The 24,297-nt window shown below is 42.4% G+C and overlaps 1 protein-coding gene across 1 annotated transcript; it reads left to right on the top strand.

Moving 5' to 3' along the window:
• The first annotated feature begins 328 nt into the window (after window positions 1–328).
• LOC129829437 (potassium voltage-gated channel subfamily A member 3) lies at window positions 329–22,989 on the top strand. The gene is made up of 3 exons (XM_055891132.1): window positions 329–862; window positions 8,288–8,531; window positions 14,981–22,989. The coding sequence occupies exons 1-3, from the start codon at window positions 519–521 to the stop codon at window positions 16,046–16,048; spliced, it is 1,656 nt and encodes a 551-aa protein (XP_055747107.1). The 5' UTR covers window positions 329–518; the 3' UTR covers window positions 16,049–22,989.
• Window positions 22,990–24,297: the final 1,308 nt, after the last annotated feature.

Below are 24,297 nucleotides of genomic sequence, written 5' to 3'. Positions count from 1 at the left end.
ACGTTGACCAGAGACTTCCCCAAATGTTTTCGACGATTTTCTTCACAACGCAGCAACCTTTGATTGAGCACTATCTACCCAATAATGTCCTCGGTCACCTTGATCAAAAGGTCCTGCTTGTCGTTTCATTCATAATTCATGTTGTGGGCACACCCAAAGAGTCGGGTTGTGACACGTCCGATACTCACTGTTTATGTCTGTCCGCGCTCTGATAGGAGGAGAGAGAGGAGAGAAAGAGAGGAGAGAGAGAGAGAGAGAGAGAGAGAGAGAGAGAGAAGGGGGTTGCCTGCCAGGGGCGGGGGGTAGTGCTCGCATGTTGATAAACCACAGCTCTCGCACCGTGGGAGGGAACACCAATTGGAGAGAGTCAGACGGAGTGAGGAGAGCAGACAGACAGGGAGAGAGAGAGAGGAGACGGAGGAGGGGAAGCCGTGGTGGTGGCAGGCTAACAGGGGCTCGCGGAGGGGGAACAGCTGGTGCCCCTGCATGTGTCTCCGTCCGTCTATCTCGGCACGCACATGGACGACCACCACAGTCTCCTTCAATCCCCACCGCCTTCCATTACCAAGACCCACCAGGACCACCCCGACCTCCGAGATCGCGACACCCTCGTAAACCACGGATACACAGAGACGGACATCGATGTGATGACGGTGGTGGCGTGCGGCGGAGACAACATGTTGGAGGAGTTGGTGACACTACCAGGTCACCACTCTCTGGACCGGTACGAACGGAACCAACCGGACCATGAGTGCTGCGAGCGCGTGGTCGTCAACATCTCTGGGCTGCGCTTCGAGACGCAGCTGAAGACCCTCTCCCAGTTCCCTGAGACCCTGCTGGGGGACCCCAAGAAGAGGATGAGGTAACTATAGTACTTCTATACAGTGGCAAAAAAAAGTATGTTAACCCTGGATTTCTGCAAAAATTGGTCATAAAATGTGATCTGATCTTCATCTAGGTCACAACTATAGACAAACAGTCTGCTTAAACTAGTAACACAAAAACAATTATATGTTTTCATGTCTTTATTTAACACACTGTGTAAACATTCACAGTGCAGGGTGGGAAAAGTATGTGAACCCTTGCATTTAATAACTGGTTGACCCTACTATGGCAGCAGTAACCTCAACCAAACGTTTTCTATAGTTGCAGATCAGACCTGCACAACGGTCAGGAGGGAACCTTGGACTGTTCCTCTTTACAAAACTGTTTCAGTTCAGCAATATTCTTGGGAAGTCTGGTGTGAACCGGTCTCTTGAGGTCATCCAACAGCATCTCAATCGGGTTGAGGTCAGGACTCTGACTGGGCCACTCCAGAAGGCGTATTTTCTTCTGTTGAAGCCATTCTGTTGTTGATTTACTTCTGTGTTTTGGGTCGTTGTCCTGTTGTATCACCCAACTTCTGTTGCCCTTCAATTGGCGGACAGCCTTTACATTCTCCTGCAAAATGTCTCGATAAACTTGGGAATTCATTTTTCCATTGATGATAGCAAGGTGTCCAGGCTCTGAGGAAAAGCAGCCCCAAACCATGATGCTCCCTCCACCAGACTTTACAGTTGGGGATGAGGTTTTGATGTTGGTGTGCTGTGCCTTTTTTTCTCCACACATAGTGTTGTGTTCCTTCCAAACAACTCAACTGTAGTTTCATCTGTCCACAGAATATTCTGCCAGCAGTGTTGTGGAACATCCAGGTGCTCTTTTGTGAACTTCAGACTTGCAGCAATGTTTTTTTTGGACAGCAGTGGCTTCTTCCGTGGTGTCCTCCCATGAACACCATTCTTGTTTAGTGTTTTACGAGACAATTTGTCTTACCGTGGACTGATGAACATAAAGACTTTTAGAGATAGTTTTGTAAACCTTTCCAGCTTTATGCAAGTCAACATTTCTTAATCTTAGGTCTTCTGAGATATATTTTGTTCGAGGCGTGGTTCACATCAGGCAATACGTCTTGTGAATAGCAAACTCAAATTTTGTGAGTGTTTTTTATAGGGCAAGGCAGCTCTAACCAACATCTCCAATCTCGTCTCATTAATTGGACTCCAGGTCAGCTGACTCCTGACTACAATTAGCTTTTGGAGAAGTCATTAGCCTTGGGGTTCACATACTTTTTCCAACCTACACTGTGAATTTTTAAATTATGTATTCAATATAGACAAGAAAAATATAATATTAGTTATTTGTTTAAGCACACTGTATTTGTCTGTTGTTGTGACTTAGATGAAGATCAGATCAACTTTTATGACCAATTTATGTAGAAATGCAGGTAACTCCAAAGGGTTCACATACTGTTTCTTCCACTGTAGATTATTATACGCTTGTAGTGGACAGTAGTATTTGAGGTGTGTGTATACAGTTTACATGTGACTCATAATATGACTAAGCAATTTTGCCTATTAACATATTTATCTGACTCCATAAAGTGAATTAAAATATATAAGCAAGCATTAGGCAATGAGTTGACGTTGACTAGCGAGAATTAGTCTGAGAATTGTCTATATCAAAGGCAGATATTTAATTAACATTGCACAACTAATGTATTCACATACATGGCATTAAGCTTAAGTTACAAAGCATTAACAGACATTTCTAAGGCACTATTCCAAGCATATGGATCCTAAGGTTAACATACAGGACACAGCATGAACAAAGAGATGCTTACTAAGCCTAGAAGCCTAGAAGGAAAACTGGTCCAAAACCTCCATAAAAAAGCCAGAGTACGGATTGTAACTCCACATGGGGACAAAGATCGTACTTTTTGGAGAAATGTCCTCTGGTCTGATGAAACTAAAATAGATCTGTTTGGCCATAATGACCATCGTTATGTTTTGTGGAAAAAAGGGGAGGCTTGCAAGCTGAAGAACACCATCCCAACCGTGAAGCACGGGGGTAGCAGCATCATGTTGTGGGGGTGCTTTGCTGCAGGTGGGACTGGTGCACTTCATAATATAGATGGCATCATGAGGAAGGAAAATTATGTGGATATATTGAAGCAACATCTCAAGACATCAGTCAGGAAGTTAAAGCTTGGTCGCAAATGGGTCTTCCAAATGGACAATGACATCAAGCATACTTCCAAAGTTGTGGCAAAATGGCTTAAGGTCAACAAAGTCAAGGTATTGGAGTGGCCATCACAAAGCCCTGACCTCAATCCTATAGAAAATGTGTGGGCAGAACTGAAAAAGCTTGTGCAAGCAAGGAGGCCTACAAACCTGACTCAGTTACACCAGCTATGTCAGGAGGAATGGGCCAAAATTCACCCAACTTATTGAGGGAAGCTTGTGGAAGGCTACCTGAAACGTTTGACCCAAGTTAAACAATTGAAAGGCAATGCTACCAAATACTAATTGACTGTACGTAAACTTCTGACCCACTGGGAATGTGATGAAAGAAATGAAAGCTGAAATAAATCTCTCTACTATTATCGCTCTACTATTATCATTCACATTCTTAAAATAAAGTGGTGATCCTAACTGACCTAAGACAGGGCATTTTTACTCTGATTAAATGTCAGGAATTGTGACTGAGTTTAACTGAGTTTAAATGTATTTGGCTAAGGTGTATGTAAACTTCCGACTTCAACTGTATATGCCAATGATGTGATGGTCCGACCACATTCAGACTGACTGCATCACTTCTTGTTTTTATAAGAAACATTAATATGTTGAAAATCCCTAATTGTTTGCATAGTCAACTTACACACAGCTCTGACACACACACTTACCCCACCAGACATGCCACCAGGGGTCCTTTTCACTGTCCCCAAATCACACAGCTCTGACACACACACACTTACCCCACCAGACATGCCACCAGGGGTCTTTTCACAGTCCCCAAATCGCACAGCTCTGACACACACACACTTACCCCACCAGACATGCCACCAGGGGTCTTTTCACAGTCCCCAAATCACACAGCTCTGACACACACACTTACCCGACCAGACATGCCACCAGGGGTCTTTTCACAGTCCCCAGGTCCAGAACAAATTCAAGGAAACATACAGCATTTTATAGAGTCATTATTGCATGGAACTTCCATCCATCTCAGAATGCTCAAATGAACAGCAAACCTGGTTTTAAAAAACAGATAGAGCAACACCTCTCCCCTATTTGACCTATTAGATAGTTTGTGTTTATGCATTGATATGTAGGCTGTGTGTGCCTTAAATGTTTTTTATATATAGTTTTGTCCTTGAGCTGTTCTTGTCTATTAATGTTCTGTAATTATGTCATGTTTCATGTTCTGTGTGGAACCGGGGAAGAGTATCTGCTGCTTTTGCAACAGCTTATGGAGATCCTAATAAAATACCAAATACTCTTTATATCACATAAAATCAGATATCAGGAAATATACTTATTTTATCGCATAAAATCAGATATCAGGATATATATAGTTAAATCAGCCTTGTCACCTGTGATACAAGTCCGTATTCGATGTCCATCCGTGAGGATGTCAGGAGATTAGGTGGAAACCGACCACTAGGGGCAGCAGTGAGCGCTGTTACCTTCACGTAGGGCGTTGTGGATGGCGGATTGGCTTAAGCATCTGCCTCTGCAGAGTTCGAATCCAGCCGTAGAAAGGTCTTCTTGATATGTTTGTTTTAACCAAACCTTGACCCTTACCTGAACCACTCTGAGGTAATGTCTAACCGTAACCCTTACCTGAACCACTCTGAGGTAATGTCTAACCGTAACCCTTACCTGAACCACTCTGAGGTAATGTCTAACCGTAACCCTTACCTGAACCACTCTGAGGTAATGTCTAACCTTAACCCTTACCTGAACCACTCTGAGGTAATGTCTAACCTTAACCCTTACCTGAACCACTCTGAGGTAATGTCTAACCTTAACCCTTACCTGAACCACTCTGAGGTAATGTCTAACCTTAACCCTTACCTTAACCACTCTGAGTTAATGTCTTAACCCTTACCTGAACCACTCTGAGGTAATGTCTAACCGTAACCCATACCTGAACCACTCTGAGGTAATGTCTAACCTTAACCCTTACCTGAACCACTCTGAGGTAATGTCTAACCTTAACCCTTACCTGAACCACTCTGAGGTAATGTCTAACCTTAACCCTTACCTGAACCACTCTGAGGTAATGTCTTAACCCTTACCTGAACCACTCTGAGGTAATGTCTAACCGTAACCCATACCTGAACCACTCTGAGGTAATGTCTAACCTTAACCCTTACCTGAACCACTCTGAGGTAATGTCTAACCTTAACCCTTACCTGAACCACTCTGAGGTAATGTCTAACCTTAACCCTTACCTGAACCACTCTGAGGTAATGTCTTAACCCTTACCTGAACCACTCTGAGGTAATGTCTAACCGTAACCCTTACCTGAACCACTCTGAGGTAATGTATAACCTTAACCCTTACCTGAACAATTCTGAGTTAATGTCTTAACCCTTACCTTAACCACTCTGAGGTAATGTCTTAACCCTTACCTTAACCACTCTGAGGTAATGTCTGAACCCTTACCTGAACCACTCTGAGGTAATGTCTTAACCCTTACCTGAACCACTCTGAGGTAATGTCTTAACCCTTACCTGAACCACTCTGAGGTAATGTCTAACCTTAACCCTTACCTTAACCACTCTGAGGTAATGTCTAACCTTAACCCTTACCTGAACCACTCTGAGGTAATGTCTAACCGTAACCCTTACCTGAACCACTCTGAGGTAATGTATAACCTTAACCCTTACCTAAACCACTCTGAGGTAATGTCTTAACCCTTACCTGAACCACTCTGAGGTAATGTCTAACCGTAACCCTTACCTGAACCACTCTGAGGTAATGTATAACCTTAACCCTTACCTGAACCACTCTGAGGTAATGTCTAACCTTAACCCTTAACTGAACCACTCTGAGGTAATGTCTTAACCCTTACCTGAACCACTCTGAGGTAATGTCTAACCTTAACCCTTACCTTAACCACTCTGAGGTAATGTCTGAACCCTTACCTGAACCACTCTGAGGTAATGTCTAACCTTAACCCTTACCTGAACCACTCTGAGAGGTAATGTCTAACCTTAACCCTTACCTCAACCACTCTGAGGTAATGTCTAACCTTAACCCTTACCTTAACCACTCTGAGGTAATGTCTAACCTTAACCCTTACCTGAACCACTCTGAGGTAATGTCTTAACCCTTACCTGAACCACTCTGAGGTAATGTCTAACCTTAACCCTTACCTGAACCACTCTGAGGTAATGTCTTAACCCTTACCTGAACCACTCTGATGTAATGTCTAACCTTAACCCTTACCTGAACCACTCTGAGGTAATGTCTAACCTTAACCCTTACCTTAACCACTCTGAGGTAATGTCTGAACCCTTACCTTAACCACTCTGAGGTAGTGTCTAACCGTAACCCTTACCTGAACCACTCTGAGGTAATGTCTTAACCCTTACCTTAACCACTCTGAGGTAATGTCTAACCTTAACCCTTACCTGAACTACTCTGAGGTAATTTCTTAACCCTTACCTTAACCACTCTGAGGTAATGTCTTAACCCTTACCTTAACCACTCTGAGGTAATGTCTTAACCCTTACCTTAACCACTCTGAGGTAATGTCTGAACCCTTACCTTAACCACTCTGAGGTAATGTCTTAACCCTTACCTTAACCACTCTGAAGTAATGTCTGAACCCTTACCTGAACCACTCTGAGGTAATGTCTAACCGTAACCCTTACCTGAACCACTCTGAGGTAATGTCTAACCTTAACCCTTACCTTAACCACTCTGAGGTAATGTCTAACCTTAACCTTTACCTGAACCACTCTGAGGTAATGTCTTAACCCTTACCTTAACCACTCTGAGGTAATGTCTAACCTTAACCCTTACCTGAACCACTCTGAGGTAATGTCTAACCTTAACCCTTACCTGAACCACTCTGAGGTAATGTCTAACCGTAACCCTTACCTTAACCACTCTGAGGTAATGTCTAACCTTAACCCTTACCTGAACCACTCTGAGGTAATGTCTTAACCCTTACCTGAACCACTCTGAGGTAATGTCTTAACCCTTACCTGAACCACTCTGAGGTAATGTCTAACCTTAACCTTTACCTGAACCACTCTGAGGTAATGTCTTAACCCTTACCTGAACCACTCTGAGGTAATGTCTAACCGTAACCCTTACCTGAACCACTCTGAGGTAATGTCTTAACCCTTACCTTAACCACTCTGAGGTAATGTCTTAACCCTTACCTGAACCACTCTGAGGTAATGTCTAACCTTAACCTTTACCTTAACCACTCTGAGGTAATGTCTAACCTTAACCCTTACCTGAACCACTCTGAGGTCATGTCTAACCTTAACCCTTACCTGAACCACTCTGAGGTAATGTCTAACCTTAACCTTTACCTTAACCACTCTGAAGTAATGTCTAACCTTAACCCTTACCTGAACCACTCTGAGGTAATGTCTAACCTTAACCTTTACCTTAACCACTCTGAAGTAATGTCTAACCTTAACCCTTACCTGAACCACTCTGAGGTAATGTCTTAACCCTTACCTGAACCACTCTGAGGTAATGTCTTAACCCTTACCTGAACCACTCTGAGGTAATGTCTAACCGTAACCCTTACCTGAACCACTCTGAGGTAATGTCTTAACCCTTACCTGAACCACTCTGAGGTAATGTCTTAACCCTTACCTGAACCACGCTGAGGTAATGTCTAACCTTAACCCTTACCTGAACCACTCTGAGGTAATGTCTAACCTTAACCCTTACCTGAACCACTCTGAGGTCATGTCTAACCTTAACCCTTACCTGAACCACTCTGAGGTCATGTCTAACCTTAACCCTTACCTGAACCACTCTGAGGTCATGTCTAACCTTAGCCTTAAACACTTTGTTTGGTACAACATGTGGAACAACCCTAAGACCAGGATGAGGTACAGAAGGACGTTCTCTCTACTGGTTATTGTCTTGTCTTGTCTTGTCTTAACACGTCACGCCTACTGCTGACAATTAATCAATTAACTATCAATATATCAATTATATGTCTGTCTGTCTGTCTGTCTGTCTGTCTGCCTGCCTGTCTGTCTGTCTGCCTGCCTGCCTGCCTGTCTGTCTGTCTGTCTGTCTGCCTGTCTGTCTGCCTGTCTGTCTGCCTGTCTGTCTGTCTGTCTGTCTGTCTGTCTGCCTGCCTGCCTGTCTGTCTGTCTGTCTGTCTGTCTGTCTGTCTGTAAATTAAGTATTACTACTTATGTATCGGCCTCTCTCTATCATAATTCAACAGCCCACACACCCGCCCCTCTCTCTTTCTCCAGGTACTTTGACCCTCTGAGGAACGAGTATTTCTTTGACAGGAACCGGCCCAGCTTCGACGCCATCCTCTACTACTACCAGTCGGGCGGGCGTATCAGGAGACCCGTCAACGTGCCCATAGACATCTTCTCTGAGGAGATCCGCTTCTACGAGCTGGGAGAGGAGGCCATGGAGAAGTTCAGAGAGGATGAGGGTTTTATTAAGGAAGAGGAGAGACCACTACCCGACAACGAGCTGCAGAGACAGGTATGGTTGAGCACAGACGTGTTGTACTCCCCGACAAAAAGCCGAAAAAACACGTCAGAGTTTAGAAATGTTTGTTCCATTGAACATGCCGTAACATTAACAGCATTCATCCTAACAGCATTATATTTTTTATGGTAAATTTACCCCTTTTTCCAAAGAGAACCTTCTGGCGCTTCCCTTTCTTCCCTTTCTTCCCTTTCTTCCCTTTCTTCCCTTTCTTCCCTTTCTTCCCTTTCTTCCCTTTCTTCTTCTGGTTATCCTGAGTGTCTCAGTTGGTAGAGGGTTGTGGGTTGGATTCCAACGGGCGACCAGTACGAGGACATGCATGTAGTTGCTCTGGATAAGTGATACATTACGAAAAGTGTTGATGTTCCCTTGAGCAAGGACTATAAAATACCGAGGAAAACAGAATAATGTCCTTCATGGGTTAATACAGTATATCTCCTCTTAAAGGTGTGGTTAATACAGTATATCTCCTCTCATCCTAAAGGTGTGGTTAATACAGTATATCTCCTCTCATCCTAAAGGTGTGGTTAATACAGTATATCTCCTCTTAAAGGTGTGGTTAATACAGTATATCTCCTCTCATATTAAAGGTGTGGTTAATACAGTATATCTCATCTTAAAGGTGTGGTTAATACAGTATATCTCATCTTAAAGGTGTGGTTAATACAGTATATCTCCTCTTAAAGGTGTGGTTAATACAGTATATCTCCTCTTAAAGGTGTGGTTAATACAGTATATCTCATCTTAAAGGTGTGGTTAATACAGTATATCTCCTCTCCTCTTAAAGGTGTGGTTAATACAGTATATCTCCTCTCCTCTTAAAGGTGTGGTTAATACAGTATATCTCATCTTAAAGGTGTGGTTAATACAGTATATTTCCTCTTAAAGGTGTGGTTAATACAGTATATCTCCTCTCATATTAAAGGTGTGGTTAATACAGTATATCTCATCTTAAAGGTGTGGTTAATACAGTATATCTCATCTTAAAGGTGTGGTTAATACAGTATATCTCCTCTCCTCTTAAAGGTGTGGTTAATACAGTATATCTCCTATTAAAGGTGTGGTTAATACAGTATATCTCCTCTTAAAGGTGTGGTTAATACAGTATATCTCCTCTTAAAGGTGTGGTTAATACAGTATATCTCCTCCTAAAGGTGTGGTTAATACAGTATATCTCATCTTAAAGGTGTGGTTAATACAGTATATCTCCTCTCCTCTTAAAGGTGTGGTTAATACAGTATATCTCCTCTTAAAGGTGTGGTTAATACAGTATATCTCCTCTTAAAGGTGTGGTTAATACAGTATATCTCCTCTTAAAGGTGTGGTTAATACAGTATATCTCCTCTCCTCTTAAAGGTGTGGTTAATACAGTATATCTCATCTTAAAGGTGTGGTTAATACAGTATATCTCCTCTCCTCTTAAAGGTGTGGTTATAACAGTATATCTCCTCTTAAAGGTGTGGTTAATACAGTATATCTCCTCTTAAAGGTGTGGTTAATACAGTATATCTCCTCTTAAAGGTGTGGTTAATACAGTATATCTCCTCCTAAAGGTGTGGTTAATACAGTATATCTCATCTTAAAGGTGTGGTTAATACAGTATATCTCCTCTCCTCTTAAAGGTGTGGTTAATACAGTATATCTCCTCTTAAAGGTGTGGTTAATACAGTATATCTCCTCTTAAAGGTGTGGTTAATACAGTATATCTCCTCTTAAAGGTGTGGTTAATACAGTATATCTCCTCCTAAAGGTGTGGTTAATACAGTATATCTCATCTTAAAGGTGTGGTTAATACAGTATATCTCCTCTCCTCTTAAAGGTGTGGTTAATACAGTATATCTCCTCTTAAAGGTGTGGTTAATACAGTATATCTCCTCTTAAAGGTGTGGTTAATACAGTATATCTCCTCTTAAAGGTGTGGTTAATACAGTATATCTCCTCTTAAAGGTGTGGTTAATACAATATATCTCCTCCTAAAGGTGTGGTTAATACAGTATATCTCCTCTCCTCTTAAAGGTGTGGTTAATACAGTATATCTCATCTTAAAGGTGTGGTTAATACAGTATATCTCATCTTAAAGGTGTGGTTAATACAGTATATCTCCTCTTAAAGGTGTGGTTAATACAGTATATCTCCTCTTAAAGGTGTGGTTAATACAGTATATCTCCTCTTAAAGGTGTGGTTAATACAGTATATCTCCTCTCCTCTTAAAGGTGTGGTTAATACAGTATATCTCATCTTAAAGGTGTGGTTAATACAGTATATCTCCTCTTAAAGGTGTGGTTAATACAGTATATCTCCTCTCCTCTTAAAGGTGTGGTTATAACAGTATATCTCCTCTTAAAGGTGTGGTTAATACAGTATATCTCCTCTTAAAGGTGTGGTTAATACAGTATATCTCCTCTCCTCTTAAAGGTGTGGTTAATACAGTATATCTCATCTTAAAGGTGTGGTTAATACAGTATATCTCCTCTTAAAGGTGTGGTTAATACAGTATATCTCCTCTCCTCTTAAAGGTGTGGTTAATACAGTATATCTCCTCTTAAAGGTGTGGTTAATACAGTATATCTCCTCTCCTCTTAAAGGTGTGGTTAATACAGTATATCTCATCTTAAAGGTGTGGTTAATACAGTATATCTCCTCTCCTCTTAAAGGTGTGGTTAATAAAGTATATCTCCTCCTAAAGGTGTGGTTAATACAGTATATCTCCTCTCCTCTTAAAGGTGTGGTTAATACAGTATATCTCCTCCTAAAGGTGTGGTTAATACAGTATATCTCCTCTTAAAGGTGTGGTTAATACAGTATATCTCTTCCTAAAGGTGTGGTTAATACAGTATATCTCCTCTCCTCTTAAAGGTGTGGTTAATACAGTATATCTCCTCCTAAAGGTGTGGTTAATACAGTATATCTCCTCTTAAAGGTGTGGTTAATACAGTATATCTCCTCTCCTCTTAAAGGTGTGGTTAATACAGTATATCTCCTCTCCTCTTAAAGGTGTGGTTAATACAGTATATCTCCTCTTAAAGGTGTGGTTAATACAGTATATCTCATCTTAAAGGTGTGGTTAATACAGTATATCTCCTCTCCTCTTAAAGGTGTGGTTAATACAGTATATCTCATCTTAAAGGTGTGGTTAATACAGTATATCTCCTCTCCTCTTAAAGGTGTGGTTATAACAGTATATCTCCTCTTAAAGGTGTGGTTAATACAGTATATCTCCTCTTAAAGGTGTGGTTAATACAGTATATCTCCTCTCCTCTTAAAGGTGTGGTTAATACAGTATATCTCATCTTAAAGGTGTGGTTAATACAGTATATCTCCTCTTAAAGGTGTGGTTAATACAGTATATCTCCTCTCCTCTTAAAGGTGTGGTTAATACAGTATATCTCCTCTTAAAGGTGTGGTTAATACAGTATATCTCCTCTCCTCTTAAAGGTGTGGTTAATACAGTATATCTCATCTTAAAGGTGTGGTTAATACAGTATATCTCCTCTCCTCTTAAAGGTGTGGTTAATACAGTATATCTCCTCTTAAAGGTGTGGTTAATACAGTATATCTCCTCCTAAAGGTGTGGTTAATACAGTATATCTCCTCTTAAAGGTGTGGTTAATACAGTATATCTCCTCTCCTCTTAAAGGTGTGGTTAATACAGTATATCTCCTCTTAAAGGTGTGGTTAATACAGTATATCTCCTCTCATATTAAAGGTGTGGTTAATACAGTATATCTCCTCTTAAAGGTGTGGTTAATACAGTATATCTCCTCTCCTCTTAAAGGTGTGGTTAATACAGTATATCTCCTCTTAAAGGTGTGGTTAATACAGTATATCTCCTCTCCTCTTAAAGGTGTGGTTAATACAGTATATCTCCTCTTAAAGGTGTGGTTAATACAGTATATCTCCTCTCATCTTAAAGGTGTGGTTAATACAGTATATCTCCTCTTAAAGGTGTGGTTAATACAGTATATCTCCTCTTAAAGGTGTGGTTAATACAGTATATCTCCTCTCATATTAAAGGTGTGGTTAATACAGTATATCTCCTCTTAAAGGTGTGGTTAATACAGTATATCTCCTCTCATCTTAAAGGTGTGGTTAATACAGTATATCTCCTCTTAAAGGTGTTGTTAATACAGTATATCTCCTCTTAAAGGTGTGGTTAATACAGTATATCTCCTCTTAAAGGTGTGGTTAATACAGTATATCTCCTCTTAAAGGTGTGGTTAATACAATATATCTCCTCCTAAAGGTGTGGTTAATACAGTATATCTCCTCTTAAAGGTGTGGTTAATACAGTATATCTCCTCTTAAAGGTGTGGTTAATACAGTATATCTCCTCTTAAAGGTGTGGTTAATACAGTATATCTCCTCTTAAAGGTGTGGTTAATACAGTATATCTCCTCTCATCTTAAAGGTGTGGTTAATACAGTATATCTCCTCTCCTCCTAAAGGTGTGGTTAATACAGTATATCTCCTCTTATATTAAAGGTGTGGTTAATACAGTATATCTCCTCTTAAAGGTGTGGTTAATACAGTATATCTCCTCTTAAAGGTGTGGTTAATACAGTATATCTCCTCTTAAAGGTGTGGTTAATACAGTATATCTCCTCTCCTCTTAAAGGTGTGGTTAATACAGTATATCTCCTCTTAAAGGTGCGGTTAATACAGTATATCTCCTCTTAAAGGTGTGGTTAATACAGTATATCTCCTCTTAAAGGTGTGGTTAATACAGTATATCTCCTCTCCTCTTAAAGGTGTGGTTAATACAGTATATCTCCTCTTAAAGGTGTGGTTAATACAGTATATCTCCTCTCCTCTTAAAGGTGTGGTTAATACAGTATATCTCCTCTTAAAGGTGTGGTTAATACAGTATATCTCCTCTTAAAGGTGTGGTTAATACAGTATATCTCCTCTTAAAGGTGTGGTTAATACAGTATATCTCCTCTTAAAGGTGTGGTTAATACAGTATATCTCCTCTCATCCTAAAGGTGTGGTTAATACAGTATATCTCCTCTCCTCTTAAAGGTGTGGTTAATACAGTATATCTCCTCTTAAAGGTGTGGTTATAACAGTATATCTCCTCTCATCTTAAAGGTGTGGTTAATACAGTATATCTCCTCTTAAAGGTGTGGTTATAACAGTATATCTCCTCTCATCTTAAAGGTGTGGTTAATAGAGTATATCTCCTCCTAAAGGTGTGGTTAATACAGTATATCTCCTCTTAAAGGTGTGGTTAATACAGTATATCTCCTCTCATCCTAAAGGTGTGGTTAATACAGTATATCTCATCTTAAAGGTGTGGTTAATACAGTATATCTCCTCTTAAAGGTGTGGTTAATACAGCATATCTCATCTTAAAGGTGTGGTTAATACAGTATATCTCCTCTTAAAGGTGTGGTTAATACAGTATATCTCATCTTAAAGGTGTGGTTAATACAGTATATCTCCTCTCATCCTAAAGGTGTGGTTAATACAGTATATCTCCTCTTAAAGGTGTGGTTAATACAGTATATCTCCTCTTAAAGGTGTGGTTAATACAGTATATCTCCTCTTAAAGGTGTGGTTAATACAGTATATCTCCTCTTAAAGGTGTGGTTAATACAGTATATCTCCTCTTAAAGGTGTGGTTAATACAGTACATCTCCTCTCCTCTTAAAGGTGTGGTTAATACAGTATATCTCCTCTTAAAGGTGTGGTTAATACAGTATATCTCCTCTCATCTTAAAGGTGTGGTTAATACAGTATATCTCATCTTAAAGGTGTGGTTAATACAGTATATCTCCTCTCCTCCTAAAGGTGTGGTTAATACAGTATATCTCCTCTCCTCTTAAAGGTGTGGTTAATACAGTATATCTCCTCTCCTCCTAAAGGTGTGGTTAATACAGTATATCTCATCTTAAAGGTGTGGTTAATACAGTATATCTCCTCTCCTCCTAAAGGTGTGGTTAATACAGTATATCTCCTCTCCTCTTAAAGGTGTGGTTAATACAGTATATCTCCTCTCATATTAAAGGTGTGGTTAATACAGTATATCTCCTCTTAAAGGTGTGGTTAATACAGTATATCTCCTCTCCTCTTAAAGGTGTGGTTAATACAGTATATCTCCTCTTAAAGGTGTGGTTATAACAGTATATCTCCTCTTAAAGGTGTGGTTAATACAGTATATCTCCTCTCATCTTAAAGGTGTGGTTAATACAGTATATCTCCTCTTAAAGGTGTGGTTAATACAGTATATCTCCTCTCCTCTTAAAGGTGTGGTTAATACAGTATATCTCCTCTTAAAGGTGTGGTTATAACAGTATATCTCATCTTAAAGGTGTGGTTAATACAGTATATCTCATCTTAAAGGTGTGGTTAATACAGTATATCTCCTCTTAAAGGTGTGGTTAATACAGTATATCTCCTCTTAAAGGTGTGGTTATAACAGTGTATCTCCTCTCATCCTAAAGGTGTGGTTGCTGTTTGAGTACCCTGAGAGCAGTGGTCCGGCGCGGGGGATAGCCATCGTCTCCGTCCTCGTCATCCTCATCTCCATCGTCATCTTCTGCCTGGAGACGTTACCGGAGTTCAGGGACGACCACAAGGTGCCGGTGGCTTCCGTTATTAACGGCACCGAGCCGATTTTCTCCTCTCCGTTCTCCGACCCGTTCTTCGTGGTGGAGACGCTGTGCATCATCTGGTTCTCCTTTGAGCTGCTGGTCCGGTTCTTCGCCTGTCCCTCCAAGGCCACCTTCTCTAAGAACATCATGAACATTATAGATATTGTTGCTATCATACCCTACTTCATTACGCTGGGCACGGAGCTTGCGGAGCAGCAGGGGAACGGGCAGCAGGCCATGTCCCTCGCCATCCTCAGGGTCATCCGTCTGGTCAGGGTGTTCAGGATCTTCAAGCTGTCCAGACACTCCAAGGGGCTCCAGATCCTGGGCCAGACCCTGAAGGCCAGCATGCGGGAGCTGGGCCTGCTCATCTTCTTCCTCTTCATCGGAGTCATCCTCTTCTCCAGTGCCGTCTACTTCGCCGAGGCTGACGACCCAGACTCCAGCTTTAGCTCCATCCCTGATGCCTTCTGGTGGGCCGTGGTCACCATGACTACTGTCGGCTATGGAGACATGCACCCGATAACCATCGGCGGGAAGATCGTGGGCTCTCTCTGCGCTATCGCTGGGGTGTTGACCATCGCCCTGCCCGTCCCCGTCATCGTGTCCAACTTCAACTACTTCTACCACCGGGAGACGGAGGGCGAGGAGCAAGCGCAGTACCTCCACGTGGGCAGCTGTCAGCCGCTGGCGGCCGAGACGGAGGAGGATGGGGAGATGAGGAAGAGGAGCAGCTCTACATCGCTGAGTAAGAGTGAGTACCTGGTGATAGAGGAAAACAGAGGATTGAACAGCAGCACCTTCAAACAGCAGCAGAACTTCCCCACGGCAACCACAGCTACCACGACGACAACCGTGACACAAAACAACACGGTGAACAGTGTCAGCATCAACAAGAAGATATTCACTGACGTGTAGTCTATGGGCATCATAACGGACTCATGGATTAATGTATGTAGTGCTTTAACAGATGTGGTTGAATGAGGAGAGACTCATCACCACCATGAATCTCTAGCCCCCATATGTAATGGGAATATATACACTACATGACCAAAAGTATGTGGACACCTGCATGTCCAACATATCATCCAAAAATCATGGGGATTAAATATGGATTTGGTCCCCCGATTTGCTGCTATAACAGCCTCCACTCTTCTGGGAAGGCTTTCCACTAGATGTTGGAACATTGCTGCTATAACAGCCTCCACTCTTCTGGGAAGGCTTTCCACTAGATGTTGGAACATTGCCGCTGTAACAGCCTCCACTCTTCTGGGAAGGCTTTCCACTAGATGTTGGAACATTGCTGCTATAACAGCCTCCACTCTTCTGGGAAGGCTTTCCACTAGATGTTGGAACATTGCTGCTATAACAGCCTCCACTCTTCTGGGAAGGCTTTCCACTAGATGTTGGAACATTGCCGCTGTAACAGCCTCCACTCTTCTGGGAAGGCTTTCCACTAGATGTTGGAACATTGCTGCTGTAACAGCCTCCACTCTTCTGGGAAGGCTTTCCACTAGATGTTGGAACATTGCTGCTGTAACAGCTTCCACTCTTCTGGGAAGGCTTTCCACTAGATGTTGGAACATTGCTGCTATAACAGCCTCCACTCTTCTGGGAAGGCTTTCCACTAGATGTTGGAACATTGCTGCTATAACAGCCTCTACTCTTCTGGGAAGGCTTTCCCCTAGATGTTGGAACATTGCTGCGGGGACTTGCTTCCATTCAGCCACAAGAGCATTAGTGAGGTCGGGCACTGATGTTGGGCGATTAGGCCTGGCTCACAGTCGGCGTTCCAATTCATCCCGAAGGTCCCGAAGGTGTTCGATGGGGTTGAGGACAGTGCTCTGTGCAGGCCAGTCAAGTTCTTCCACACCGATCAAGACAAACCATTTCCTTATGGAACTTGCTACGTGCATGTGGGCATTGTCATGCTGAAACAGGAAATAGCCTTCCCCAAACTGTTGCCACAAATTTAGAAGCATAGAATTGTCGAGAATGTAATTTTATGTTGTAGCGTTAAGACTTCCCTTCACTGGAATGAATGGGTTTAGTTCAGAGGCAGTTTGGAACTCGGAGTGTTGCGCCCGAGGACAGACAACTATTACACGCTACGTAGTTCAGCACTCGGCGGTCCCGTTCTGTGAGCTTGTGTGGCCTACCACTTCGCGGCTGAGCCGTTGTTGCTCCTAGACTTTTTCACTTCACAATAACAGCACTTACAGTTGACTGGGGCAGCTCTAACAGTTGATGGGGCAGCACTTACAGTTGACCAGGGCAGCTCTAGCAGGGCAGACATGTGACGAACTGACTTGTTGGAAAGGTGGCATCCTATGACAGTGCCACGTTGAAAGTCACTGAGCTCTTCAGTAAGGAGATTCTACTGCCAATGTTTGTCCGTGGAGATTGCATGGCTGTGTGCTCGATTTTATACACCTGTCAGCAAGGGGTGTGGTTAAAATAGCCGAATCCACTAATTTGAACGGGTGTCCACATACTATTATATATATAGTGTATAATGGTGATATGGACATTGCACAGGGTTGTACTCTGTTACAACACAGCAGTCTGTGTCTGGATGAAGAAGGAGAGACATAGAGACATATAAAACACCAGAGAGTCTTCAGCTGATTCTAATATGTGAGTGGCGTGTATTCAGGATTAAAGTGATCCTACATCAGATTTTTAAACAGTCACCACTATCCGGCCTCCACCCGGTACCCTGCCCTGAACCTTAGTTACTGTTACTAGCCGGCCTCCACCCAGTACCCTGCCCTGAACCTTAGTTACTGTTACTAGCCTCCTCCCAGTACCCTGCCCTGAACCTTAGTTACTGTTACTAGACGGCCTCCACCCAGTACCCTGCCCTGAACCTTAGTTACTGTTACTAGCCGGCCTCCACCCAGTACCCTGCCCTGAACCTTAGTTACTGTTACTAGCCAGCCTCCACCCAGTACCCTGCCCTGAACCTTAGTTACTGTTACTAGCCAGCCTCCACCCAGTACCCTGACCTGAACCTTAGTTACTGTTACTAGCCGGCATCCACCCAGTACCCTGCCCTGAACCTTAGTTACTGTTACTAGCCAGCCTCCACCCGGTACTCTACCCTAAACCTTAGTCACTGTTACTAGCCGGCCTCCACCCAGTACCCTGCACTGAAACTTAGTCACTGTTACTAGCCGTCCTCCACCCAGTACCCTGCCCTGAACCTTAGTTACTGTTACTAGCCGTCCTCCACCCATTACCCTGCCCTGAACGTTAGTTACTGTTACTAGCCTCCACTCAGTACCCTGCCCTGAACCTTAGTCACTGTTACTAGCCGGCCTCCACCCAGTACCCTGCCCTGAACCTTAGTCACTACTAGACGGCCTCCACCCAGTACCCTGCCCTGAACCTTAGTTACTGTTACTAGCCGGCCTCCACCCAGTACCCTGCCCTGAACCTTAGTTACTGTTACTAGCCGGCCTCCACCCATTACCCTGCCCTGAACGTTAGTTACTGTTACTAGCCTCCTCCCAGTACCCTGCCCTGAACCTTAGTTACTGTTACTAGCCGGCCTCCACCCAGTACCCTGCCCTGAACCTTAGTTACTGTTACTAGCCGGCCTCCACCCAGTACCCTGCACTGCACCTTAGTTACCACTATCCAGCCTCCACTCAGTACCCTGCCCTGAACCTTAGTTACTGTTACTAGCCGGCCTCCACCCAGTACCCTGCCATTAACCTTAGTTACCACTATCCAGCCTCCACTCAGTACCCTGCACTGCACCTTAGTTACCACTATCCAGCCTCCACTCAGTACCCTGCCCTGAACCTTAGTTACTGTTACTAGCCGGCCTCCACCCAGTACCCTGCCCTGAACCTTAGTTACTGTTACTAGCCGGCCTCCACCCAGTACCCTGCCCTGAACCTTAGTTACTGTTACTAGCCAGCCTCCACCCAGTACCCTGCACTGAACCTTAGTTACTGTTACTAGCCGGCCTCCACCCAGTACCCTGCCCTGAACCTTAGTTACTGTTACTAGCCGGCCTCCACCCAGTACCCTGCCCTGAACCTTAGTTACTGTTACTAGCCGGCCTCCACCCAGTACCCTGCCCTGAACCTTAGTTACTGTTACTAGCCGGCCTCCACCCAGTACCCTGCCCTGAATCTTAGTTACTGTTACTAGCCGGCCTCCACCCAGTACCCTGCACTGAACCTTAGTTACTGTTACTAGCCGGCCTCCACCCAGTAACCCTGCCCTTAACCTTAGTTACTGTTACTAGCCGGCCTCCACCCAGTACCCTACACTGCACCTTAGTTACCACTATCCAGCCTCCACTCAGTACCCTGCACTGCACCTTAGTTACCACTATCCAGCCTCCACTCAGTACCCTGCCCTGAACCTTAGTTACTGTTACTAGCCAGCCTCCACCCAGTACCCTGCACTGCACCTTAGTTACCACTATCCAGCCTCCACTCAGTACCCTGCCCTGAACCTTAGTTACTGTTACTAGCCGGCCTCCACCCAGTACCCTGCCCTGAACCTTAGTTACTGTTACTAGCCGGCCTCCACCCAGTACCCTGCCCTGAACCTTAGTTACTGTTACTAGCCGGCCTCCACCCAGTACCCTGCCCTTAACCTTAGTTACTGTTACTAGCCAGCCTCCACCCAGTACCCTGCAATGCACCTTAGTTACCACTATCGGTCCTCCACTCAGTACCCTGCCCTGAACCTTAGCGCCTCCTGCTCTGTGTACATAGATCTGTCGAACACTGGTCACTTTATTAATGTTTTCATACTGTTTTACACTATGTGTACATACTGTATTCTAGTCATGGTTCATCCTATATAACTAATGTCTATACTGTCTATACACACCATCCTATATAACTACTGTCTATACACACCATCCTATATAACTACTGTCTATACTGTCTATACACACCATCCTATATAACTACTGTCTATACACACCATCCTATATAACTACTGTCTATACTGTCTATACACACCATCCTATATAACTACTGTCTATACTGTCTATACACCCCATCCTATATAACTACTGTCTATACACACCATCCTATATAACTACTGTCTATACTGTCTATACACACCATCCTATATAACTACTGTCTATACTGTCTATACACACCATCCTATATAACTACTGTCTATACTGTCTATACACCCCATCCTATATAACTACTGTCTATACACACCATCCTATATAACTACTGTCTATACACACCATCCTATATAACTACTGTCTATACTGTCTATACACACCATCCTATATAACTACTGTCTATACACACCATCCTATATAACTACTGTCTATACTGTCTATACACACCATCCTATATAACTACTGTCTATACTGTCTATTCACACTATCCTATATAACTACTGTCTATACTGTCTATACACACCATCCTATATAACTACTGTCTATACACACCATCCTATATAACTACTGTCTATACTGTCTATACACACCATCCTATATAACTACTGTCTATACACACCATCCTATATAACTACTGTCTATACTGTCTATACACACCATCCTATATAACTACTGTCTATACACACCATCCTATATAACTACTGTCTATACACACCATCCTATATAACTACTGTCTATACTATCTATACACACCATCCTATATAACTACTGTCTATACTGTCTATACACACCATCCTATATAACTACTGTCTATACACACCATCCTATATAACTACTGTCTATACTGTCTATACACACCATCCTATATAACTACTGTCTATACACACCATCCTGTATAACTACTGTCTATACTGTCTATACACACCATCCTATATAACTACTGTCTATACACACCATCCTATATAACTACTGTCTATACACACCATCCTATATAACTACTGTCTATACACCCCATCCTATATAACTATTGTCTATACACACCATCCTATATAACTACTGTCTATACACACCATCCTATATAACTACTGTCTATACACACCATCCTATATAACTACTGTCTATACTGTCTATACACACCATCCTGTATAACTACTGTCTATACACACCATCCTATATAACTACTGTCTATACACACCATCCTATATAACTACTGTCTATACTGTCTATACACACCATCCTGTATAACTACTGTCTATACACACCATCCTGTATAACTACTGTCTATACACACCATCCTATATAACTACTGTCTATACTGTCTATACACACCATCCTATATAACTACTGTCTATACACACCATCCTATATAACTATTGTCTATACACACCATCCTATATAACTACTGTCTATACACACCATCCTATATAACTACTGTCTATACACACCATCCTATATAACTACTGTCTATACTGTCTATACACACCATCCTGTATAACTACTGTCTATACACACCATCCTATATAACTACTGTCTATACACACCATCCTATATAACTGCTGTCTATACACACCATCCTATATAACTACTGTCTATACTGTCTATACACACCATCCTATATAACTACTGTCTATACACACCATCCTATATAACTACTGTCTATACTGTCTATACACACCATCCTATATAACTACTGTCTATACTGTCTATACACACCATCCTATATAACTACTGTCTATACTGTCTATACACACCATCCTATATAACTACTGTCGATACACACCATCCTATATAACTACTGTCTATACTGTCTATACACACCATCCTATATAACTACTGTCTATACTGTCTATACACACCATCCTATATAACTACTGTCTATACACACCATCCTATATAACTACTGTCTATACACACCATCCTATATAACTACTGTCTATACACACCATCCTATATAACTACTGTCTATACTGTCTATACACACCATCCTATATAACTACTGTCTATACTGTCTATACACACCATCCTATATAACTACTGTCTATACACACCGTCCTATATAACTACTGTCTATACTGTCTATACACACCATCCTATATAACTACTGTCTATACACACCATCCTATATAACTACTGTCTATACACACCATCCTATATAACTACTGTCTATACACACCATCCTATATAACTACTGTCTATACACACCATCCTATATAACTACTGTCTATACTGTCTATACACACCATCCTATATAACTACTGTCTATACACACCATCCTATATAACTACTGTCTATACACACCATCCTATATAACTACTGTCTATACACACCATCCTATATAACTACTGTCTATACACACCATCCTCTATAACTACTGTCTATACACACCATCCTATATAACTACTGTCTATACTGTCTATACACACCATCCTATATAACTGCTGTCTATACACACCATCCTATATAACTACTGTCTATACACACCATCCTATATAACTACTGTCTATACTGTCTATACACACCATCCTATATAACTACTGTCTATACTGTCTATACACACCATCCTATATAACTACTGTCTATACACACCATCCTATATAACTACTGTCTATACTGTCTATACACACCATCCTATATAACTACTGTCTATACTGTCTATACACACCATCCTGTATAACTACTGTCTATACACACCATCCTATATAACTACTGTCTATACACACCATCCTATATAACTACTGTCTATACTGTCTATACACACCATCCTATATAACTACTGTCTATACTGTCTATACACACCATCCTATATATATTTATATTCTGTGCTCTGACATTGCTCGTTCTGGTATTTCTTAATATATTTCTTTAAATTGTGTAGATGATGTGTGTTTTGTATTACTGTTGAAGGTAGAAACACATTTCGCTGCCCCTGATATGACATGTACCAATAAACATCACTTTGATTTCAAAGGTTCCTCAACGAGCTGTCAGCTCCTTACTGATCATATACACACACACACACACACACACACACACACACACACACACACACACACACACACACACACACACACACACACACACACACACACACTGATCACACACACACACACACTGATCACACACACTGATCACACACACACACACACTGATCACACACACTGATCACACACACACACACACTGATCACACACACTGATCACACACACACACACACACACACACACACAGATCACACACACACACACACACACACACACACACACAGATCACACACACACACACACACACACACTGATCACACACACACACACACACTAATCACACACACACACACACACACACACACACACACACACACACACACACACACACACACACACACACACACACACACACACACACACACACACACACACTGATCACACACACACACACACACACACACACACACACACACACACACACTGATCACACACTGATCACACACTGATCACACACTGATCACACACTGATCACACACGCACTCACAAGATCTGTAACACCATCCATTACATTAAATATATATATATATATTCTATTCTGTTGCATATAGATAACAATAGATGTTTCTGATTGTATGAATGCTGTTCAGTAGCTGTTCTCCTGCTGTTCAGTAGCTGTTCTCCTGCTGTTCTCCTGCTGTTCTCCTGCTGTTCTCCTGCTGTTCTCCTGCTGTTCTCCTGCTGTTCTCCTGCTGTTCAGTAGCTGTTCAGTAGCTGTTCTCCTGCTGTTCAGTGGCTGTTCTCCTGCTGTTCAGTAGCTGTTCTCCTGCTGTTCAGTAGCTGTTCTCCTGCTGTTCTCCTGCTGTTCTCCTGCTGTTCAGTAGCTGTTCAGTAGCTGTTCAGTAGCTGTTCTCCTGCTGTTCAGTGGCTGTTCTCCTGCTGTTCAGTGGCTGTTCTCCTGCTGTTCAGTGGCTGTTCTCCTGCTGTTCAGTAGCTGTTCTCCTGCTGTTCAGTAGCTGTTCTCCTGCTGTTCTCCTGCTGTTCTCCTGCTGTTCAGTAGCTGTTCTCCTGCTGTTCAGTAGCTGTTCTCCTGCTGTTCTCCTGCTGTTCTCCTGCTGTTCTCCTGCTGTTCTCCTGCTGTTCTCCTGCTGTTCTCCTGCTGTTCTCCTGCTGTTCTCCTGCTGTTCTCCTGCTGTTCTCCTGCTGTTCTCCTGCTGTTCTCCTGCTGTTCAGCAGCTGTTCAGTAGCTGTTCAGTAGCTTTTCTCCTGCTGTTCAGCAGCTGTTCTCCTGCTGTTCA

Source organism: Salvelinus fontinalis, chromosome 31 (genome assembly GCF_029448725.1).
Source record: "Salvelinus fontinalis isolate EN_2023a chromosome 31, ASM2944872v1, whole genome shotgun sequence".
Lineage (NCBI taxonomy): Eukaryota > Metazoa > Chordata > Actinopteri > Salmoniformes > Salmonidae > Salvelinus > Salvelinus fontinalis.
The sequence above is the reverse complement of the archived record's forward strand: the minus strand, read 5'-3'. Positions and strand labels throughout refer to the sequence as shown.